General features: G+C 45.8%; 1 protein-coding gene across 5 annotated transcripts in view; it reads left to right on the forward strand.

The window, feature by feature from the left end:
- The first annotated feature begins 1,252 nt into the window (after window positions 1-1,252).
- The window catches only part of XPO6 (exportin 6), a 127,714-nt gene continuing 111,678 nt past the window's right edge, over window positions 1,253-17,288 (forward strand). For all 5 annotated transcript variants that reach the window (XM_028134147.2, XM_008157687.3, XM_054714546.1 and 2 more), the window contains exon 1: window positions 1,253-1,459. In XM_028134147.2, coding sequence (XP_027989948.2) covers window positions 1,457-1,459 — 3 coding nt within the window. In that variant the 5' untranslated portion in view covers window positions 1,253-1,456. The remainder of the gene's footprint in view (window positions 1,460-17,288) is intronic.

Here is a 17,288-nt window from a genome sequence, read left to right on the forward strand (position 1 = left end):
CTTGTTAGGAATGTAAATTATTAGGCCCCACGCAGGCCTACTGAATTAGAAAGTCTGGAGTGGGACTCCGAGGGCAACCTGTTTAACGGGCCCACCAGGCGGTTCTGATCCACGCTGGAGTTTGAAAGCCCTGGGTCATGCAGATTTGCTCCAGGCCACGCAGTAGGCACAGCCAGCAGCACCTCTGCTGCCAGGGGCTGTTTCCTGCTTCTGTTTCTTAAAATCAACACTTCCACAAGCAGGGTGGGTTGGAGGGTAGGAACAGGAACCCATCACATTCTTTGCGGACCCAGAACCCAGGCTTCCCACTGCCGACTTTGTTCTTTAGGTTTCAGTGTACGTTTCCCACCCCTCTCTTCCATTTCCTCTCAGCCCACGGGTTCGCACTACTCAAAGCCTTCCTCGTTTCTGACAATTGTTCACTTGCTTTTTGCTCATCTGCCTCCCGAGGGCCGGGGCTACAGCAGCCCCGTTTATTGCACTCGTCCTGGCACCCACGGCACAGTCTGGGCCACAGCAGGGCTCACGTGCGTGTGGACCGGGTGGATGCAGGCGTGCGCGGGCAGAGGCCGCGTGCCCCAGCCTCCCAGCCGGGCGCCGCGCGCGCCAAAGCCGCTCCCTAAAGACCTGCGGAATGAATGAGCCAGAAGCGAAAGGGAAAGCGCCGCTTTACCCAGAAGGCCGGCGCGACGCCCTTTACCAACATGGCGCCGGACGCGGGGCGGGGCCGGGGCGGGGCCAGCGGGAGCCGTCAGGTGCGGCCCCGCCCCGCGTGCCCCGCCCCCCGCCCGATTCCGGATTGGTCCGGTTCCAGCGCCGCAGCCCGGCGGCCGCGCCGTGGGGCCACGCCGGGCGCTCGCCACTTCCGGCGCGTTAGGGCTGTTGGTTGGGGCGGCCGCGCGCGCGAGCGGACGGCTCGGGGCGGACGCGTGCGGGATGCTCTGCAGGGCGGCGGTGGCCACCGTGTGGGCCGAGGCGGCGAGGACAGCGCGGGCCCCCGGGCCTCTCCCCTGAGCCGGCGCCGCGGGCTGCGCCGCCGAGGCCCCTTCAGCCTCCGCTCCTTCAGCCGCGGGGCCGGGCCCGCCGCCGCTCCTGAACGCGGAGCCGGGGAGCCCCTGCCTGGGCCCGGAACCTCCCCTCGGGGGTCGGGCCCGGGCGGGGGGCCCCGCGCTGCCGCCCTCCGTGCCGGCCTCCGAGCCCTGTTTCCTGCTTCTTCAGTGAACTTGGGGAGGGGCGGGTGGGTGTTGATGAATTGTTCGGGGTGTCCCCGATGAGGCGGGCCGGGGGGCCGCGCTCCTTGTAGAGGGTCCCCGCGGGGCCCGGGTGGGGAAGCGGTTCTCTTTGCACGGGTGGGGGACTTCCCGAGTCTGCCGGGATCATGACCTGAACTGTGCGGACGGGACGTGTCCGGAGCCCGAGAGCCAGCTCACCTGAGCCGCCCCTTCCCCCGGCCAGCATGGTAAGTGGGGTCCGAGCCCCTTCCCTCCCCGGGTGCTGGGGCTCAGGGGTGGGAGCGGGCCCGGGACTGCTGAGCCATCGCTTCTCCCTGGGTGCGGATCTGGGCAGTGACATGCGTGCAGGGTGTGCAGCCCCGCTCGGTGCTCCCATCCCCCCAGGCTGCCTCTCGGACTGAGAGGGACCTGAAAGCTCAGCAGGCACAGCCCTGATGTCTGCCTCTCGTAGAGTGTAGCTCATCATGGCAGTAGCCATCATTTTTTTTGAGGGCTTAGTATGTGCCAGGCCCCGTGCTAAGTGACTGACATGTGTTATTTAATTAGCACACCAGCTCTCTTCTGAAGTGGGGATACTGAGGCACAGAACCAGCTCAAGGTCACTCTTAAGTGACAGTGACACGGTTTGAACCCTGCTAGTCTGACTTCATAGCCCCTGTTAGATGCAGCGCGGCACTGTGTCGGGGTCCTGCAGGTTGTAGGTGCGGAAACGGTTTGTGCTGTGCAGAGGTAAGTCAGGACTGGTGCTTTCTTTGGAAACCCAGGCTGCTGCCGTTTCTGCGACGCGCTCTGGCCTTTTCGCTGGTGGTGCCCGGAAAACCATTCATCCGTCCGGATCCAGCTCAGCCTGTGCTGCAGATGTTTTCCATATCCATTCTCAGTGCTCCCTTAGATTCGTTAAGCATTTATCATTCGCCGTCGTAATTGTTTCTGAGCCTTACCTGCCTCCTGCAGAAGACTTGGCTCCCTCAAAGGTGAAATTGTCCGAACCTGTATGTGCTCCAGCTCTTGGGCGCGTAATAGGCCTTGGGGAGTGGGTGATGGCCCAGCCTGCGTGTGAGCACCTCCGGTGACAGAAGTCTTCTTAAGGCTGCCTCCCTGTCAAGTTAGTGATTTAGCTGAGAAAGAGATACGGTGACATCTATGATACAGATGTTCAGACCAGTGGGGTTTCAGAAAATTCAAGGAGCCTGCGGGTGGTGTGTGCAGGTTCTGGGCATAGAAAGAAGACCTAAGGCATAGAGCTCTTGTCTTCATGGGGCCTACAGCCAGTCAGGTACAATAATCCACCATTAATGCTGAGCAGCACTGTATAGTAGATGACATGCGTAGTACAGAGCAGATCAGTTATGCTCTCTGAGCCCCACTTTCCTCATCTATGAAATGTAAGATTGGAATTCTCTAATGAACAATCCAGAGGCATGAAATAGAACATTTAGTGAGTGATGAAAATAGTGCTGAGTAGTCCATCCTTCATTTATTCTTTCAATGAATTTTTTTGTGATTTTTAAACTTTAAAATATACATAACATGAAATTTGCCATTTTAACCAGTTTAAGTGTACAGTTTTGTAGTTTTAAGTACATTCACATTGCTGTGCATCCATCCCCAGAACTTTTTTCATCTTGCAAATCTGAAACTGACTAACTCCCTTTCCGCTTCCCCAGCCCCTGGCGACCACTAGTTTGCTTTCTGTCTCCTTTGACTACTCTAGGTACCTCATGTAAGTGAAGTCATACAGTATTTGTCTTTTGGTGACTGCCTTATTTCACTTAGCACAATGTCCTTGAAGTTCATCCTTGTTGTAGCATGTGTCAGAATTTCCTTCCTTTTCAAGCCTGAATAATACTCCATTGTGTGTATATACTACATTTTGTTTATCCACTCATCTGTTGATGGACACGTGGACTATTTCCACCTTTTGGCTACTGTGAGTAATGCTGCTCAGAACATGGGCATACAGATTTTTTCAGTGAATTTTAAGTAACCACTATATGCCAGGCTCTAAGGAATGTCAGATGAATCAAGACAGACACATTCCTCCCCAGGTAACTTTGGGACCCCCTGGGCAGAATTCCATTGGTTATTGACTAAACTAGCCAAGCAACCTTGTATTCAGGTTTTATTTTAATTGGTAACTGTGAGCAGTTAAGAGCAGTTAAGGTCATTTAAGAGCATTGTGAAATGACCATCTGTGAGCAATTAATTAGTAAAGTAGTAGTTGACTTTATAGTCCAGTCTATACTCATAATTCATGATTACCATGTACATTTTTTTCTTGAAGTAAGTTTTGAGTCACATATTTAAAAACATGGGGGTGGCCACAGTGTATGTGAGGTTGACCATCTAATTAATTCCTTTCTGCATCACACCAGCAGTTCGTCTGAGGTGTCCCAGGGGTCAAGGATTTAGGCAAAGCAGATCTTGTTCCCAAAATGCAAGGCAGCTGCTGCCTGGTTTGTGTGTTACAGGAGGAGGGTCTTTTCCCTGGGATCACAGCTCTTTATTTATTCCAGGAACTTTTTCCTGTTCATTTTCTACTGACTAAACATTCTAACTTTTAAGAGTATTCATTGTCATATGCTTGAGCCTTAGTAATATTTCTTTTTAAAACTTCAACTCTAATTAAGATGAAAATAGTATATGGCAAAACTACCATTTATTTAGTATCTGCTATAAGCTAGCTATTTTTCATGTATTCATTTTTCTTCAAGTCATTCAGTATCAGTTAGCCGCACCCACCCTGCTAGGTTACGTTATTGCCGTTACTACCAGAGGGGGAGGTGAACAGACCCGCTCCGCTGTCTGTAGGGTACCTGTTTGGACCCAGGGTGGCCTACTCCAAAGTTTGTGCTCTTTGCAGTACATGTGCTGCCTCATGTGGAAAGGTGATCGGGAATGTCATCCAGCTGTATTTTCTTTGGTTTTGAGGTTGTGATTGGGGCTGGGGAGTATGGGAATCACTTTATTTTATTACTATTACTAGAGGCCCGGTGCACGAAATTCATGCATGGGTGCAGTCCCTAGGCCTGGCTGGCGATCCAAGTGCGAGTGTCTTGCGTGGAAGGGCAGGTCCCAGCTGACCTCTGGGGCTCTGGGCAGCACCTGGGTCCCTGTGCGCCCCCCTCCGCCTGAGTCACGGCGCCCGAGTCCCCATGCGGAGATGCGGTGAGCGCTGCTGGATGCAGTGGGCCAGTGGGCCGGGGCGGAGTGTGGGCCTCTGGGCTGCCCAGCAGTGCTGCACAAAAGCTGGGCGGGCAGCACGCTCTCTCCCGACTGGCCCCTGTGGTCCTGGTGGTGGCAGCCCCACTTACCTGGAAGAGGCTGCGCTGATGCTGGGCCGGCTCCTTGCGAGCTCCTGGCACCTGAGCCGGAGTTGGGGGGGTGGGGGCTTCCCTGGCACACAAGCCCTGGGAAGGGTAGCAGGGGGAGTGAGAGCGAGCTCGGCAGACACCCCGCATTCCCACCCCACCTCCCTCCCTGTCACCCCTGCCCCCAGGTAGCTGGGGAGAGGTCGTACCCCCTGTCCTGGCACCATGGGAGGTTGCCGCCACCCACCCCCAGTTCCCAGTCCCAGACCGGGGCCCTGCCCCGAAAGGGCAATCAGAGCCTGCTGGTCGTCATCTGAGGGGCGATTGGCCCCCTGTCAGGCTCCCTCAGCACTTGGGAGCCGAGCAGCAGCCCTGCACCCCCTCACCCCCCCGCAATGGTCGCTGTTTGCAGGGCCATTGGGCAGGGCGATCGGGCTCCCGCTTGCACCCGCCTTGACCTGGTGCCGCCCGCTCACCTGCTCCCCCCATCCTGCCATGGTCCCACTCTCATCAGGGGCCCATCGGGGCCAGCAGCGCTTCCATTGCTGCCTGCTGCCAGTGCCGCGTCGCCGACGCCCGCCTTGTTCCACGCTGCCCCCTCATAGAAAGCGGTTGAACTCCCAGTCGAATGACCACCTGAGGGGGCAATTTGCATATTAGGCTTTTATTATATAGGATTTAAAAAAATATGTTTTTATTGATTTTTTTTTAGAGAGAGGAAGGGAGAGAGATAGAAACTTTGAGATTGGCTGCCTCCCTCCCACACACTCACTACTGGGGATCAAGCCTGCAACCTGGATATGTGTCCTTACTGGGAACCAACCTCTTGGTGCATGGGACGTTTCTCAACCAAGTGAGCCACACTGGCTGGGCTGGGAATCCCTTTAAACTGTTCCTCTAGGATGGGGGAACAGATCTTGGTGTTTCTATCTTTCTCTCTTCCTCTCTCTCAGAGGTTCTGTAGTTAGTCACATAATTAGAGGTAGTCTGGGAAATAGGTTAAATATCCAGAAATGACTTGTTCTAGCCGGTTTGGCTCAGTGAATAGAGCATCAGCCTATGGACTGAAGGGTCCTGCGTTCAATTCCAATCAAGGGCACATGCCCGGGTTGCGGGCTTGATTCCCAGTAGGGGGCGGGCAGGAGGCAGCCGATCAATGAATATCTCTCATCATTGATGTTTCTATATTTCTCTCCCTCTCCCATCCTCTCTGAAATCAATAAAAAGATATTTTAAAAAAATTACTACATGACATGGTTAAAGCGATGAAATTTGGTAAAGACAAAAAGCTCAGAGTGGTATAGAGAAGTCATTTTCCACAGTAGGCCAGAGCATTTTAGTGCCTTAGTTTAGTCATTCATGAAATAATTTAAAAATGTACACTTTAAAATTGATTTCAGAGAGGAAGGGAGAGGGAGAGAGAGAGAAATATCGATGAGGGAGAATCATTGATCACTGCCTCCTGTAGGCACCCCCACAGGGGACCGAGCCTGCAACCTAGAATCGAACCATGACCTCCTCGTTCATAGGTTGATGCTCAACCTCTGAGCCGCACCAGGTGGGCTCATGAAATAATTTGCTGACTTCCTGCATCAAGCTTAAAATCCTAGGTATTGTGGTTACTGTATAATATGATAGTTGATGTTTATAGGGCTTAGTACATGCCAGGCATTTTACATATATTAACTCTTTGACTCTTCCAAACAATGCCAGGAGGTAGAGGCTATTTCTCCCCCCACCCCCCTCCATTTTATAGATGAGAACATTCAAGGCCCAGAGAGGTTAGGCAACTTCTCAAGGTCACACTGCAACCATATGGTGGAACTGGGATTCAGGCCCAGGCAATGTGGCTCAGGAGCCTGTGCTCTTATTTTTTTAATAAATATATTTTTATTGATTTCAGAGAGGAAGGGAGAGGGAGAGATAGAAACATAAATGATGAGCAAGAATCATGGATTAGCTGCCTCCTGCATGCCCCCTACTGGGGATTGAGCCTGCAGCGTGGGCGTGTGCCCTTGATCATAACTGAACCCAGGACCCTTCAGTCCCGCAGGCCAATGCTCTATCCACTGAGCCACACCAGCCAGGGCAGGAGCCTGTGCTCTTACTGTTAAACATTTACCCCAGAGGTAAAAATTTATAATATAGAGGGGCACTTGACATTGCCCCTGCCCTCTAGGAGTCAGTTTAGTGAGGACAGTGGGTGATACATTCTGATAATTATGAGACTGTGACAAGGATGATTGCAGAAGAATGCATTGGTACAAAGGTAGCAGATCTGAGGGAGAGTAACTGAGGAGAGGGGTCTGAGGAGGCTTCTCAGGAGGAATATTTGAGTCTTGAAGGATTAGGAAGAATGTGATAGTTGAACAAGATAAAAAAGGGTCTTCCAAGTAAAAGTTGTTTGCAGATAGTTTTAGAGATAGATACATATCAGTAAAGACAATAGAAAGTGATAGGTATGAAGGGAGAGTGAAGGAAGAAAACATTTATTGAGTGCTTTGGGCTTTTAAGGGCTCTATATGAGTACATACATGTGGCACTTAAACATAATTTTTTGATCATCGTAAATACTTCCCCTACTTTCTTTCTTTGCCAGCAGCTGCCCTATTTCTCTATTCCCCTTTGCAACAGAACTCCAGGAAAGAGTGGCTCTAAGTGCTCATTTTCTGTTCTCTGTTAAGTTCACCTGTCAGGGTCCCTCCCGACACCTTTCCTAAGTGCAATGGTTAGTCCTCAGTTCTCATCTTACTTACCTGTCAGGAGCACTGGACAAGTTGAAACTCCCTCTTCTTGAAGTCTTCACTTGGCCTCCAGGACACTAGATGTGCTGTTGCTTTTCCTCCATCTCACTGGTTGTTTCTTCCTCATCTCTTTGATCTTTGAACAGCTGGGGTGCCCTAGGCCTCCGACCTAGTGAGTTCCTAGTTCAGACCTCTCCTCAGCAGCAGTTCTCATGTATGCAGCTGCCACTTGACATTCATGCTTGTTTGTCAGGCACTTCAAATGTAACATGTCTCAAACTCAACTCCTCATCTTCCCCTGTAAGTCTTTTCCACTCACAGCCTTCTCCGAGGGCAGCTTCGTCTTTCCAGCTGCTTGTGCCAAAAAGTTGGAAGTTATCCTTGACCTTTCACACTCTGCCTCTGATTGTATCAATTGGTTTCTGCCTTTGAAATGTAGCCAGGATTTTATCGTTTCTTATTCCCTCCACTGGATTATGGATGTTGCCTCCTAACTGTTCTAGCTTCTGACTTTGCCTCTTATTTATTTATCTATTTATCTATTTATTTATTTATTACTGTGGATACTAGGTAATACAATAGTTAATGTTCATGTGTTTTCAGCATAGTTGCCTCAGTGCTTCTTTGAAAAATTGAAAGCAGTTCATGTCTTTGCTCTGTTCCCATGGCTCCTCATCTCAGTAGAGCAAAGCTAACAGCAGCCCTCATGTTCCTGCATGACCTACTGCGCCCTCTATGTTCTGGCCTGTGGTTACATGCTGAGCCCATCTACTGCTCTCCCCGTGGCTCACTCTGTTCAACTACCTTGGCCTCCTTCAAATTCCAGGTGTGTTCCTGCCTCAGGGCTGTGGCCTGGCTGTTGCCTCTGCTTGGACTGCACTGTCGCTTGCACGACAAGTTTGACCTTCCACAAGCCGCCTCAGGAGACATCTTCCCAATAAGGCCTATCCTTACCGCCCTATTTAAAATTGTAATCCCACCCCAGAACTCCCAGTCCTTCATACCCTGCTTGACTTCTTTCTGTAGCATTTACCATTTGTAAACATTTTATATATTTATTGTTATTTCTGAAGCCTGTTTTTTTTACATCTCCTGCTAAAATATTAACTCCATAAAGCTAAGGATCTTTGCTTTGTTTACCTATGTATCTTAAGAGTCTAGAACAATTCTTGGCATGGTAGACAGTTAAATTGTGGCAGGAATGCTATGGAGGTCTTGGGTGTTCAAAGGGGGCTTTAGAGAGAGGGAGTAAGTTAGGTTCCCTATGATGAATAGAACTTGTAGTGAGAGGATATTTCAGAAGAGAAGATGTAACTAAATGTGTAATGTGAAGGAAGACTGGTTTTGGTTTGGCCATAGTGGAGGCTTTTGTGGAGAAGTAGTTGGAGAAAAGGCTATAAAGGTAGTTGATGGCTAGATTATGGAGGGCCTCCAGGACTGTTTTAGGGAGTTGGACTTTGCTTTTTGTCTGGTTTTTCCTTAAAGGAAAATTAATTTACCTGCCATGTATAGGTTAGATTGGTTTGGGAACCTGGTTATGACACCATGCCTGAATGGATGTGCCAAAGGCCTGTCTTTGGATGTGGAATTAGGAGTGGAGAGGAAGAGGAGGAGAGTTGTCACTTAAAACTCTAATTCCAGATTCAGGGGATGAAGAAAGGGGGAAGTTCAAGCTGATTTAGGAAGCCTCTAACCTAAGGTGACCAGACGAACCGCTTTTGGCGGGACAGTCCCGATTTTTAACAATTTGTCCCGCGTCCCGCAGCGTTTTAAAAAAGTCCCAATTTTTGGAAAGAATGCACAACAAGCTAGGGAACGGCGGGAGAACGGGAAGGGAATATACGGTTTTTCGGCGGCCATGTGGCTATTTAGCCAGGATATGAGTTTTATATTATTTTTGTTAATTTTATAATGTTAAACTTTAATAATAACAAATAATTGTTGAGAACTGATTATCGAGAACTGCTTATCAAAGTTCGCATTGTTGATCAGTTGTTAGAATTCGACCACCATTGTTTGGACTTAATGAACAATGGCATTTTTTGGGATTGGCAACGACGAAAACATTTTGTAACTGTCTCTCAGACGATACACATCGTACTGCGTGCTAGTGAGCTAGTTAAACAAGTGATGTCATTACAAATCAGCTATTCAGATAATTTAGGTAAGTAATTTATTTATTTCATAAATACATAAATTTTCTTGAATTTAGCAGACAGTACTCGTATTATTTATATTTTATAGTGACGGCAAAAAGTCTAGCGCTGGCCTTGAAAGTGACACTTACGACTTACGTTACGGCAAATTCACGACCTTTTAAACAACGACAGCAATCTACTAAAAAAACTTCACTCAAATGAGAAATATGCCAAAGAATAAAATAATACTATACATAATTTTTTATTTATTATATTCGTAAATTGTACTTACGTTGAAATTTTAAAAAAAATATTACAATACTATTTTTACGTTCTATGAAAATTTTTGTTGCTCCGTATAGACCAAATTTTTAATCAAGAACCCCCCCCCCAACCCCCCCCCCCCCCCCCCCCCCCCCCCGCGGTCAATGGTGTCCCGCTTTACCAATGTTAAAATCTGGTCACCTTACTCTAACCTTGCGATTGGGATTAGTGGGAAATTTTAATTAATTGGTGATTTGGATTTGGTGGGGATAGAAGACATGACAGATAAAGAAACGGACAGGAAGATGACAGGAGATGGGACATGTGCTGATAAAATAAGGGATTTGGCGCTGTCTGTAGGTAGGTGGGTAGTTGCTGCTGTTGAGATGAAGCTCACTAACATTGGTCACGACAAGGATCTTTACGATTTTAGGTAGTTGGATTGTGGACATATCTTGTCTAAGTCAAGGAAGATGTGACAGCACAGCCTGGGGTGAAGAGGGAGGGAATTCCTGAACACGTAGCCTCTGCTTTTTCAAATCTGTTCCCTTTCTCTGCCAGGATTTATTCTACAACCACTGCAGACTGATTTTCTATTTTCACTATGTTTGAAGATCACCTATAACCTCTTTGTGCTGAATCCAACATGAATTAGTCTCTTTTCAGTGCTTATGCCATCTGACTTTTCTTCTTGGCCTTTTAAAAAAATACATATATTTTTAAATTTATTTCAGAGAGGAAGGGAGAGGAAGAGAGAGATAAAAACATCAATGAAGAGAGAGAATCATTGATTGGCTGCCTCCTGCACGCCTCACACTGGGGATTGAGCCTGCAACCTGGGTATGTGCCCTGACTGGGAATCAAACCATGACCTTCTGGTTCATAGGTCAATGCTCAACCACTGAGCCACGCCGGCTGGGCTCTTGGCCTTTACCAACCGCTGGTCTCCTTTTCTTTTCCTGAAACACTTCTTTTCCTTGGCTCCCTTGGCCTCCATTATAGTACTCCCATGGTTCATTCTCCGTTGATTTTCTTTCTCATGGCTTCGGCTATGACCTGTGTACTAATGAGAACTCAGCCTTTCTCTCTAGCCTTGGATATCCACCTGAGTGTCGTGTAGACATCTAATCAAACATGTCTAACGAAATCCATCTCTTCCCCTCAGGTTAGAGCCTGCTCCCCCACGTCCTAGTTCTGTTAATGACCTTATTCACAAAACACTCAAATGTAAACCTGAGTCATTTTAACTTCCCCTTCACCTTTAGTGCCCCCCTTGTAGACCTGTTGATGCAGCTGCTAACTTATTTGTGCTCTGACCCTGGCCTTTCCCTTCGATCCATCCACTTTGGTCAGGCCGTCCTTGTCTCTTGCTTTCACTGTGTTGTCCTGATAGCCTCCAGGTCTTCCTCCACTAGTCCATCTTCTGTATTCCTGCTCGAGCTACCTCATGGAACTCAGATGTGATCATGCCACGTGACCCCCACTGTTGTCAGAGACCACGTTTTTATCGTAGCACAGTAGTAGAAAGCACACGGGCCCTGGATTTTCACAATTTCACTTTCAGTCTTCTCAGTAAGGGTAAAATGATTTATTAAATGCTTAAAGTGATTTTTTTTGGAATATCTTTTAGACTTCCCAAATTATACCTTGTTCTCTAGCCACAACAAACCACTTTTCATTCTCAGGACACTGAGTACACTTTCATACTTCTCTGCCTTTGCTCTGTTCTGTTCCCTCTGCTTGAATGTCCTTTCTTCATTTTTGCAGTTGATATCTCACCAAAGCATTTCCAGGTCACCATAAACATAACCTCTTTGAGGCTTTTCAGCCACTAGTTTCATCTTTGATTATAGTTAGGTCTGTTTTTTCCCCTTTCGTTATTTTGATTTGTTTTCATTGTATAAGAATTACAAGACTACATTTTTGTAGTAAATGTTAAACAGTTCAGAAGTTTGAAGAGCAAAATGTGAAATTCTTTCCATCACTCTTTTTCCCTCACTCCCACTCCAAGCCTGGGAGTGGAATTGGTTCTCTTTCTTTAAAAGTCCTGGCCAGTGTGCTAAGTGGTTAGAGCGTTGGCTCACACAGGGAAGGGTTGTGGCTCGATTTCTGTCAAGGTCATGAACCTGAGTTGTAGGGATCCCCAGCCCCAAGGCGAGGAGCTTGCAGGAGGCAACCAGTTGATGTGTCTCTCTCACATTGATGTTTCTCTCTTTTTTCTCTCCCTCCCCCCTCCCTCCCTCCATCCCTCCCTCCCTCCCCTCTCCCTCCTTTTTACTCTTTTAAAAAATCAATAGAAAAAATATCCTCGGGTGAGGATTAAAAAAAAAAAAAGTCCACATCAGCCCTGGCCGGGTAGCTCAGTTGGTTGGAGCATCGTCCTGATACACCAAGGTTTCTCCAGTCAGGGCACGTACAACAAGCAACCAGTGAATGCATACATAGCCGGTGGGTGGGCTCAGTGGTTGAACATTAACCTATGAACCAGGAGGTCATGGTTTGATTCCAGGTCAAGGCATATGCCTAGTAGAAGGTGTGCAGGAGGCAGCCAATCTATAATTCTCTCTCATCATTGATGTTTCTATCTCTCCCTCTCCCTACTTCTCTGAAATCAATAAAAATATTTAAAAATAAAAATAAGTGGAACAACAAATCGATGTTCCATTTCCCTCCCTGTCTCCCTCCCTCCCATCCTCTCTCTAAAATTAATAATTAAAAATAAAAAGACAAAGGATTCCATAGCAGGATGTCTCATTTCCCTTTGCATTTCCAGTTAAGCATTCGACAGATATTTAGGTAGTTGAGAGTCAGGTGTGAAAATAAATCCAAGAGGGTCAAGGTGGGCCTCTGAGGTTAGTAAATGATAGTAGCAGTATTTGAAGAGTGTGGGAAGACTGAACTAGAGTATGAATATAGTTAAACACCCTGCTTTTCCAAAACCCATAGCAGCCAGCAAGCTCAGGTATTTTTCCCTTGGGCAGGTGGAGGTGGGGGCAGGTGAGCAAGGGGAGTTGTTAGAGCAAATGCTGTGTATGTTCATGGTATACTTACTGGGAGGCTTCAAAAACTAACTGTCCCTGGGAGACATGCTGGGGAACAATTAGGAATGGGGGTTGGGGAGGTGAGGGAGTTGTGGGTACTGACTGAGAAAACCCACAAAGCAGAGAGAAGTGAGGGAGGTGAAAGGCTATTGGAAAGGGAAGGAACCTGGGGTTTAGAGGGAGAAAAAAGGTCTGTGCGTATTTCATAATTTCACTCGGTGCTGGCCATTGTTTGGAGGCCCTCGTGTACTCCATACAGTACCTTATTTAATCCTCACCTGAGGATATGTTCTTAGTGATTTGAGAGAGAGAGAAAGAGAAAGAGAGAAATAAACATCGACGTGAGAGAGAAACATCGACCGGGTATGCACCCCAACTGGGATCGAACCTGCAACCTAGGGATATGCCCTGACTGGGAATGGAATCCACAACCTTTTGGTGTATGGGACGACACTAACCAACTGAGCCACCCAGCCAGGGCCAGTCCTCACTTAGTAGCTTATGATTATCCTACTGGAAGGTAGGTGTTATCTGTTCCCATTTTACAGTTGAGAAAGATGAGAACACTGAAACTCAGGGAGGGTGATGTTAGTTAGTAGCTTGTCCAGAATAATATAACAAGTTGATAGAGATGGGATTCAGGCACAGAGTTTTAACTCAACAGCCCATGTTTTCTTCTATTAATTACCAGGTTTCTTCTTAAGCTTGTGTACATTTACAGAGGCATATTCACTTGAAATGTAGCTTACTTGAAATGCTGTCAGGAAAAACAGTACATCTAGTCATCTAACCTTAAAACTTGCAAAATTTGCTTCATAATTGAAAGGGCAAGATGGTCAAAGTTTGCTCATAAAAGAGAAAATAGGTATTTCTGCATATTCTCTATTGTGATAGAATAGAAAAAGTATGTCTATTGTGGGCACAGTTGTAGCTGGACCACATGACAGGTTATCAACAGAAAGGACATTTTTTTCATTTATTTATTTTTTCATTGTAAAGAACTAGTTGTCTTTTATTGATTTAAAAATTTTCAATTCACCATGGGCAAATAGTTTTGTGAAAGACAATAACAATGAATTTTTAGCAAAATAAAATGAAAAACATTCTTCAAAGTACAATCCCAAAGCTGTTATAGGATCTTTTTTTAAATATAATTCTTCACAGCCTTGGATTGGGGCAATAGATTATTAAATTTATTGATTTTTTTTTAAGAGAGAGGAAGAGCGAGCGAGCGAGGGACACACACACACACACACACACACACACACACTTCGACGTGTTGCTCCACTTATTTATGCATTCATAGGTTGATTCTTTTTTTTTTTTTTTTTTTTAATATATTTTATTGATTTTTTACAGAGAGGAAGAGAGAGGGATAGAGAGTTAGAAACATCGATGAGAGAGAAACATCGATCAGCTGCCTCTTGCACACCCCCTACTGGGGATGTGCCCGCAACCAAGGTACATGCCCTTGACCGGAATCGAACCTGGGACACTTGAGTCCACAGGCCGACGCTCTATCCATTGAGCCAAACCGGTTTTGGCAATAGGTTGATTCTTTATGTGCCCTGACTGGGGATTAAACCCATAAAACCTGGCCCATCAGGATGATGCTCCAACCATCTGAGCCACCCAGCTAGGGCTGTTTATTGGATTGGACAGACATAAAGTTGGATGTTGTGGCAATACCAAATTGATACAGAAGTTTCTAAATGCTATCAATTTCTATACTCCCTTTGCCATGGACCAGGAATAGTGTGCATTCCTTGAGCAGCATTAGCTGACACTATCTTTTAAAATTTTTTAAAAATTTTATTAAAAAAATTTTTTTTATTACTACTTTTTAATCTTCACCCGAGGATATTTTTCCATTGATTCTTAGAGTGGAAGAGAGAGGGAAAGACAGAAATATCCATGTGAGAGAAACACATTGATTGGTTGCCTTCTGCACGAGCCCTGACCAGGGTCCTGGCAGGGGAGGAGCCTGCAACCAAGGTACCTGTCCTTGACTGGAATCGAACCTGGAACCCTTTCGTCCGAAGGCCGACACTATCCACTGAGCAAACTGGGTAGGACTAGTTGACACCATTGTAGTTCTGATTTCTTCTGAGGTGGTGGCTCCTCCTTTCTCCTCCCCTTAATTATGGGCAATCCTGGGCTGCTGCTTCATCTCCACTAAGAATTCATCCCTCCCATAAACTGTTGAAGCAACTACCTTTTGTAAGTCACAGTACTAGGGATACAAGGCTAATTATGACATAGTACTTGCCTTAAAGGAAGTTACAGTCTAGAGGAGGAGCTCAAGGGAGATACACAAATAACTGCATGAGATGATTTCACCTTTTTTCCTCATTCCTGGCCTTTTATCAGGTACTAGTCCACTATCCCTAACTGCTTGTTAGTTATTTTCTCTGAGAGACCCCACTCTCACCTCACCTTCAGATTCTAAAACCGAAAACCAGACGTTTGATTTCTTTATGCGTTTCAGTTCAGCCCATTAGACTTAGCGTATGCAGTAGTTCATTTACATTAGAGCAGCCTGCCATTGTTTTATATGAAGGTTGTAATGAACAAAATCTCTGGTCTCAGACTCCCTGGAATGGTATAAAGGTATTTTATGAGTTAATGCAGCTGGGGGCTGGGGGAGGGGGAGGAACATTATTGGTTTCTAAATTTACTAATAATCAGAACTGGGAAGATTTTCTTTTTTTGGAGTAACAACTGGATACTTTTAATAAAAATGAAGTGTTCATAAAAAATCAAGCTGTATCAAAAGGTACAAAGAACGTGGGAAAAAAGAAATCACCCCCAAACCTACTACCTTAAACTATGATATATCTTTGTATCTATCCATCCATCCATCCATCCATCCATCTATCCATCTATCCGTTCATCCATGGATAAGGGGAGTGGATACTTAATCTAAGTACTTTTATTAAAAAAGTGTGCTGATTTTTTTTGGGTCATGCTAGTTTAAAAGAAAAATCAATTTACTGTCACTTGCATTTTAAACTATACTTTTTGAAATATATAGACACAGGAAATTGCAAAACAACTGAGTTTAAAAGAGTCCTGTGTACCCTTCACCCAGATTCCCCTAATCATGACATCCTTTACAGCTCTGTGCAATATCAAAACCAGGAAGTTGACATTGGAATATATCAATTATTAACTAGACGTTATTCAGTTTTCATCATTTTTATTTTTTAAAAATATATTTTTATTGATTTCAGAGAGGAAGGGAGAGAGAGAGTTAGAAACATCAATGATGAGAGAATCATTGATTGGCTGCCTTCTGCACTCCCCACACTGGGAATCGAGCCCATAACCTGGGCATGTGTCCTTGACTGGAATCAAACCTGGGATCCTTCAGTCCATAGGCTGACGCTCTATCCTCTGAGCCAAACCAGCTAGGGCTCGTCGTTTAAAAAAATGTTTTTTAATTTTTATTGATTTTAGAAAGGAAGAAGAGGGAGAGAGAGAAACATTGATGAGAGAGAGACATCAATCGTCTGCCTCCTGTACGGCTCCCACCAGGGATCGAGTCTGCAATCTGGGCATGTGCCCTAACCGGGAATCAAACTGGTTATCTTTTGGTGCATGGGTCGATGCTCAACCACTGAACCACACCGGCCGTACAGTTTTCATAATTTTTTAACCTATATTCATGTGTATAGTTCTATGCAATTTATTACATGTATCGATTCAAATAACTACCCCCACAATCAAGGTACAAAATTGTCCCATCACCACAAAAGAACTCCCTCTAGCTTAATTCTCTTTGTGTTTGTAATCTCCCTCCCTCCCAGCAGTCACTTTGAGAATGGTATGTGCATATTATCTGCCATATTTAACCTTCTGAGATAGAATTTTTTTAAAAAATTGATTTCAGAGAGGAAGGGAGAGGGAGAGAGAGATAGAAACATCAATGATGAGAGAGAATCATTGATTGGCTGCCTCCTACACACCCCACACTGGGGATCGAGCCTGCAACCCAGGCATGTGCCCTTGGCGGGAATTGAACCTGGGACCCTTCAGTCTGCAGGCCGGCGCTCCATCCACTGAGTCAAACCGGCTAGGGTGAGATCGACTTTTTTTTACTAAGTACAATACCCTTGAGGTCTGTCCATCTCATTTGAATTTAATAGGAGAAAAATAAGTGAAACTGAAAGAGGAATTGTCAAATTTCAAATAAATCTTTGCTTTAATAATTATTAGCTCTTGATAAATCCCTGTAGGTTAAGGAAAAAGATTATAAAAATAAAATTAAGAATATGGCATGTAAAAAAACAATGTATATTCTATGTTTCAGTTCTAGGCAGTATTATTAGTATGCTTTATAGTTGGAAAAATAAGAAAATTTGTACTCATTCCACTTTCTCCTCTTCACTCTTGATTATTTTACTTTGTCAGTATCTTTAGAGCATTTATTAGCCTGGTCTGTATCCCCAGTTTTTTCAGTATTTAGTCTTAGTTTTATATTTTAAAGTATTCAATATTCTCCACTGGTTCTTTTTCTTAATCCTCACCCCAGACATGCTTATACTGATTTTAGAGA

Source organism: Eptesicus fuscus, chromosome 4 (genome assembly GCF_027574615.1).
Source record: "Eptesicus fuscus isolate TK198812 chromosome 4, DD_ASM_mEF_20220401, whole genome shotgun sequence".
In the NCBI taxonomy this organism is placed as follows: domain Eukaryota; kingdom Metazoa; phylum Chordata; class Mammalia; order Chiroptera; family Vespertilionidae; genus Eptesicus; species Eptesicus fuscus.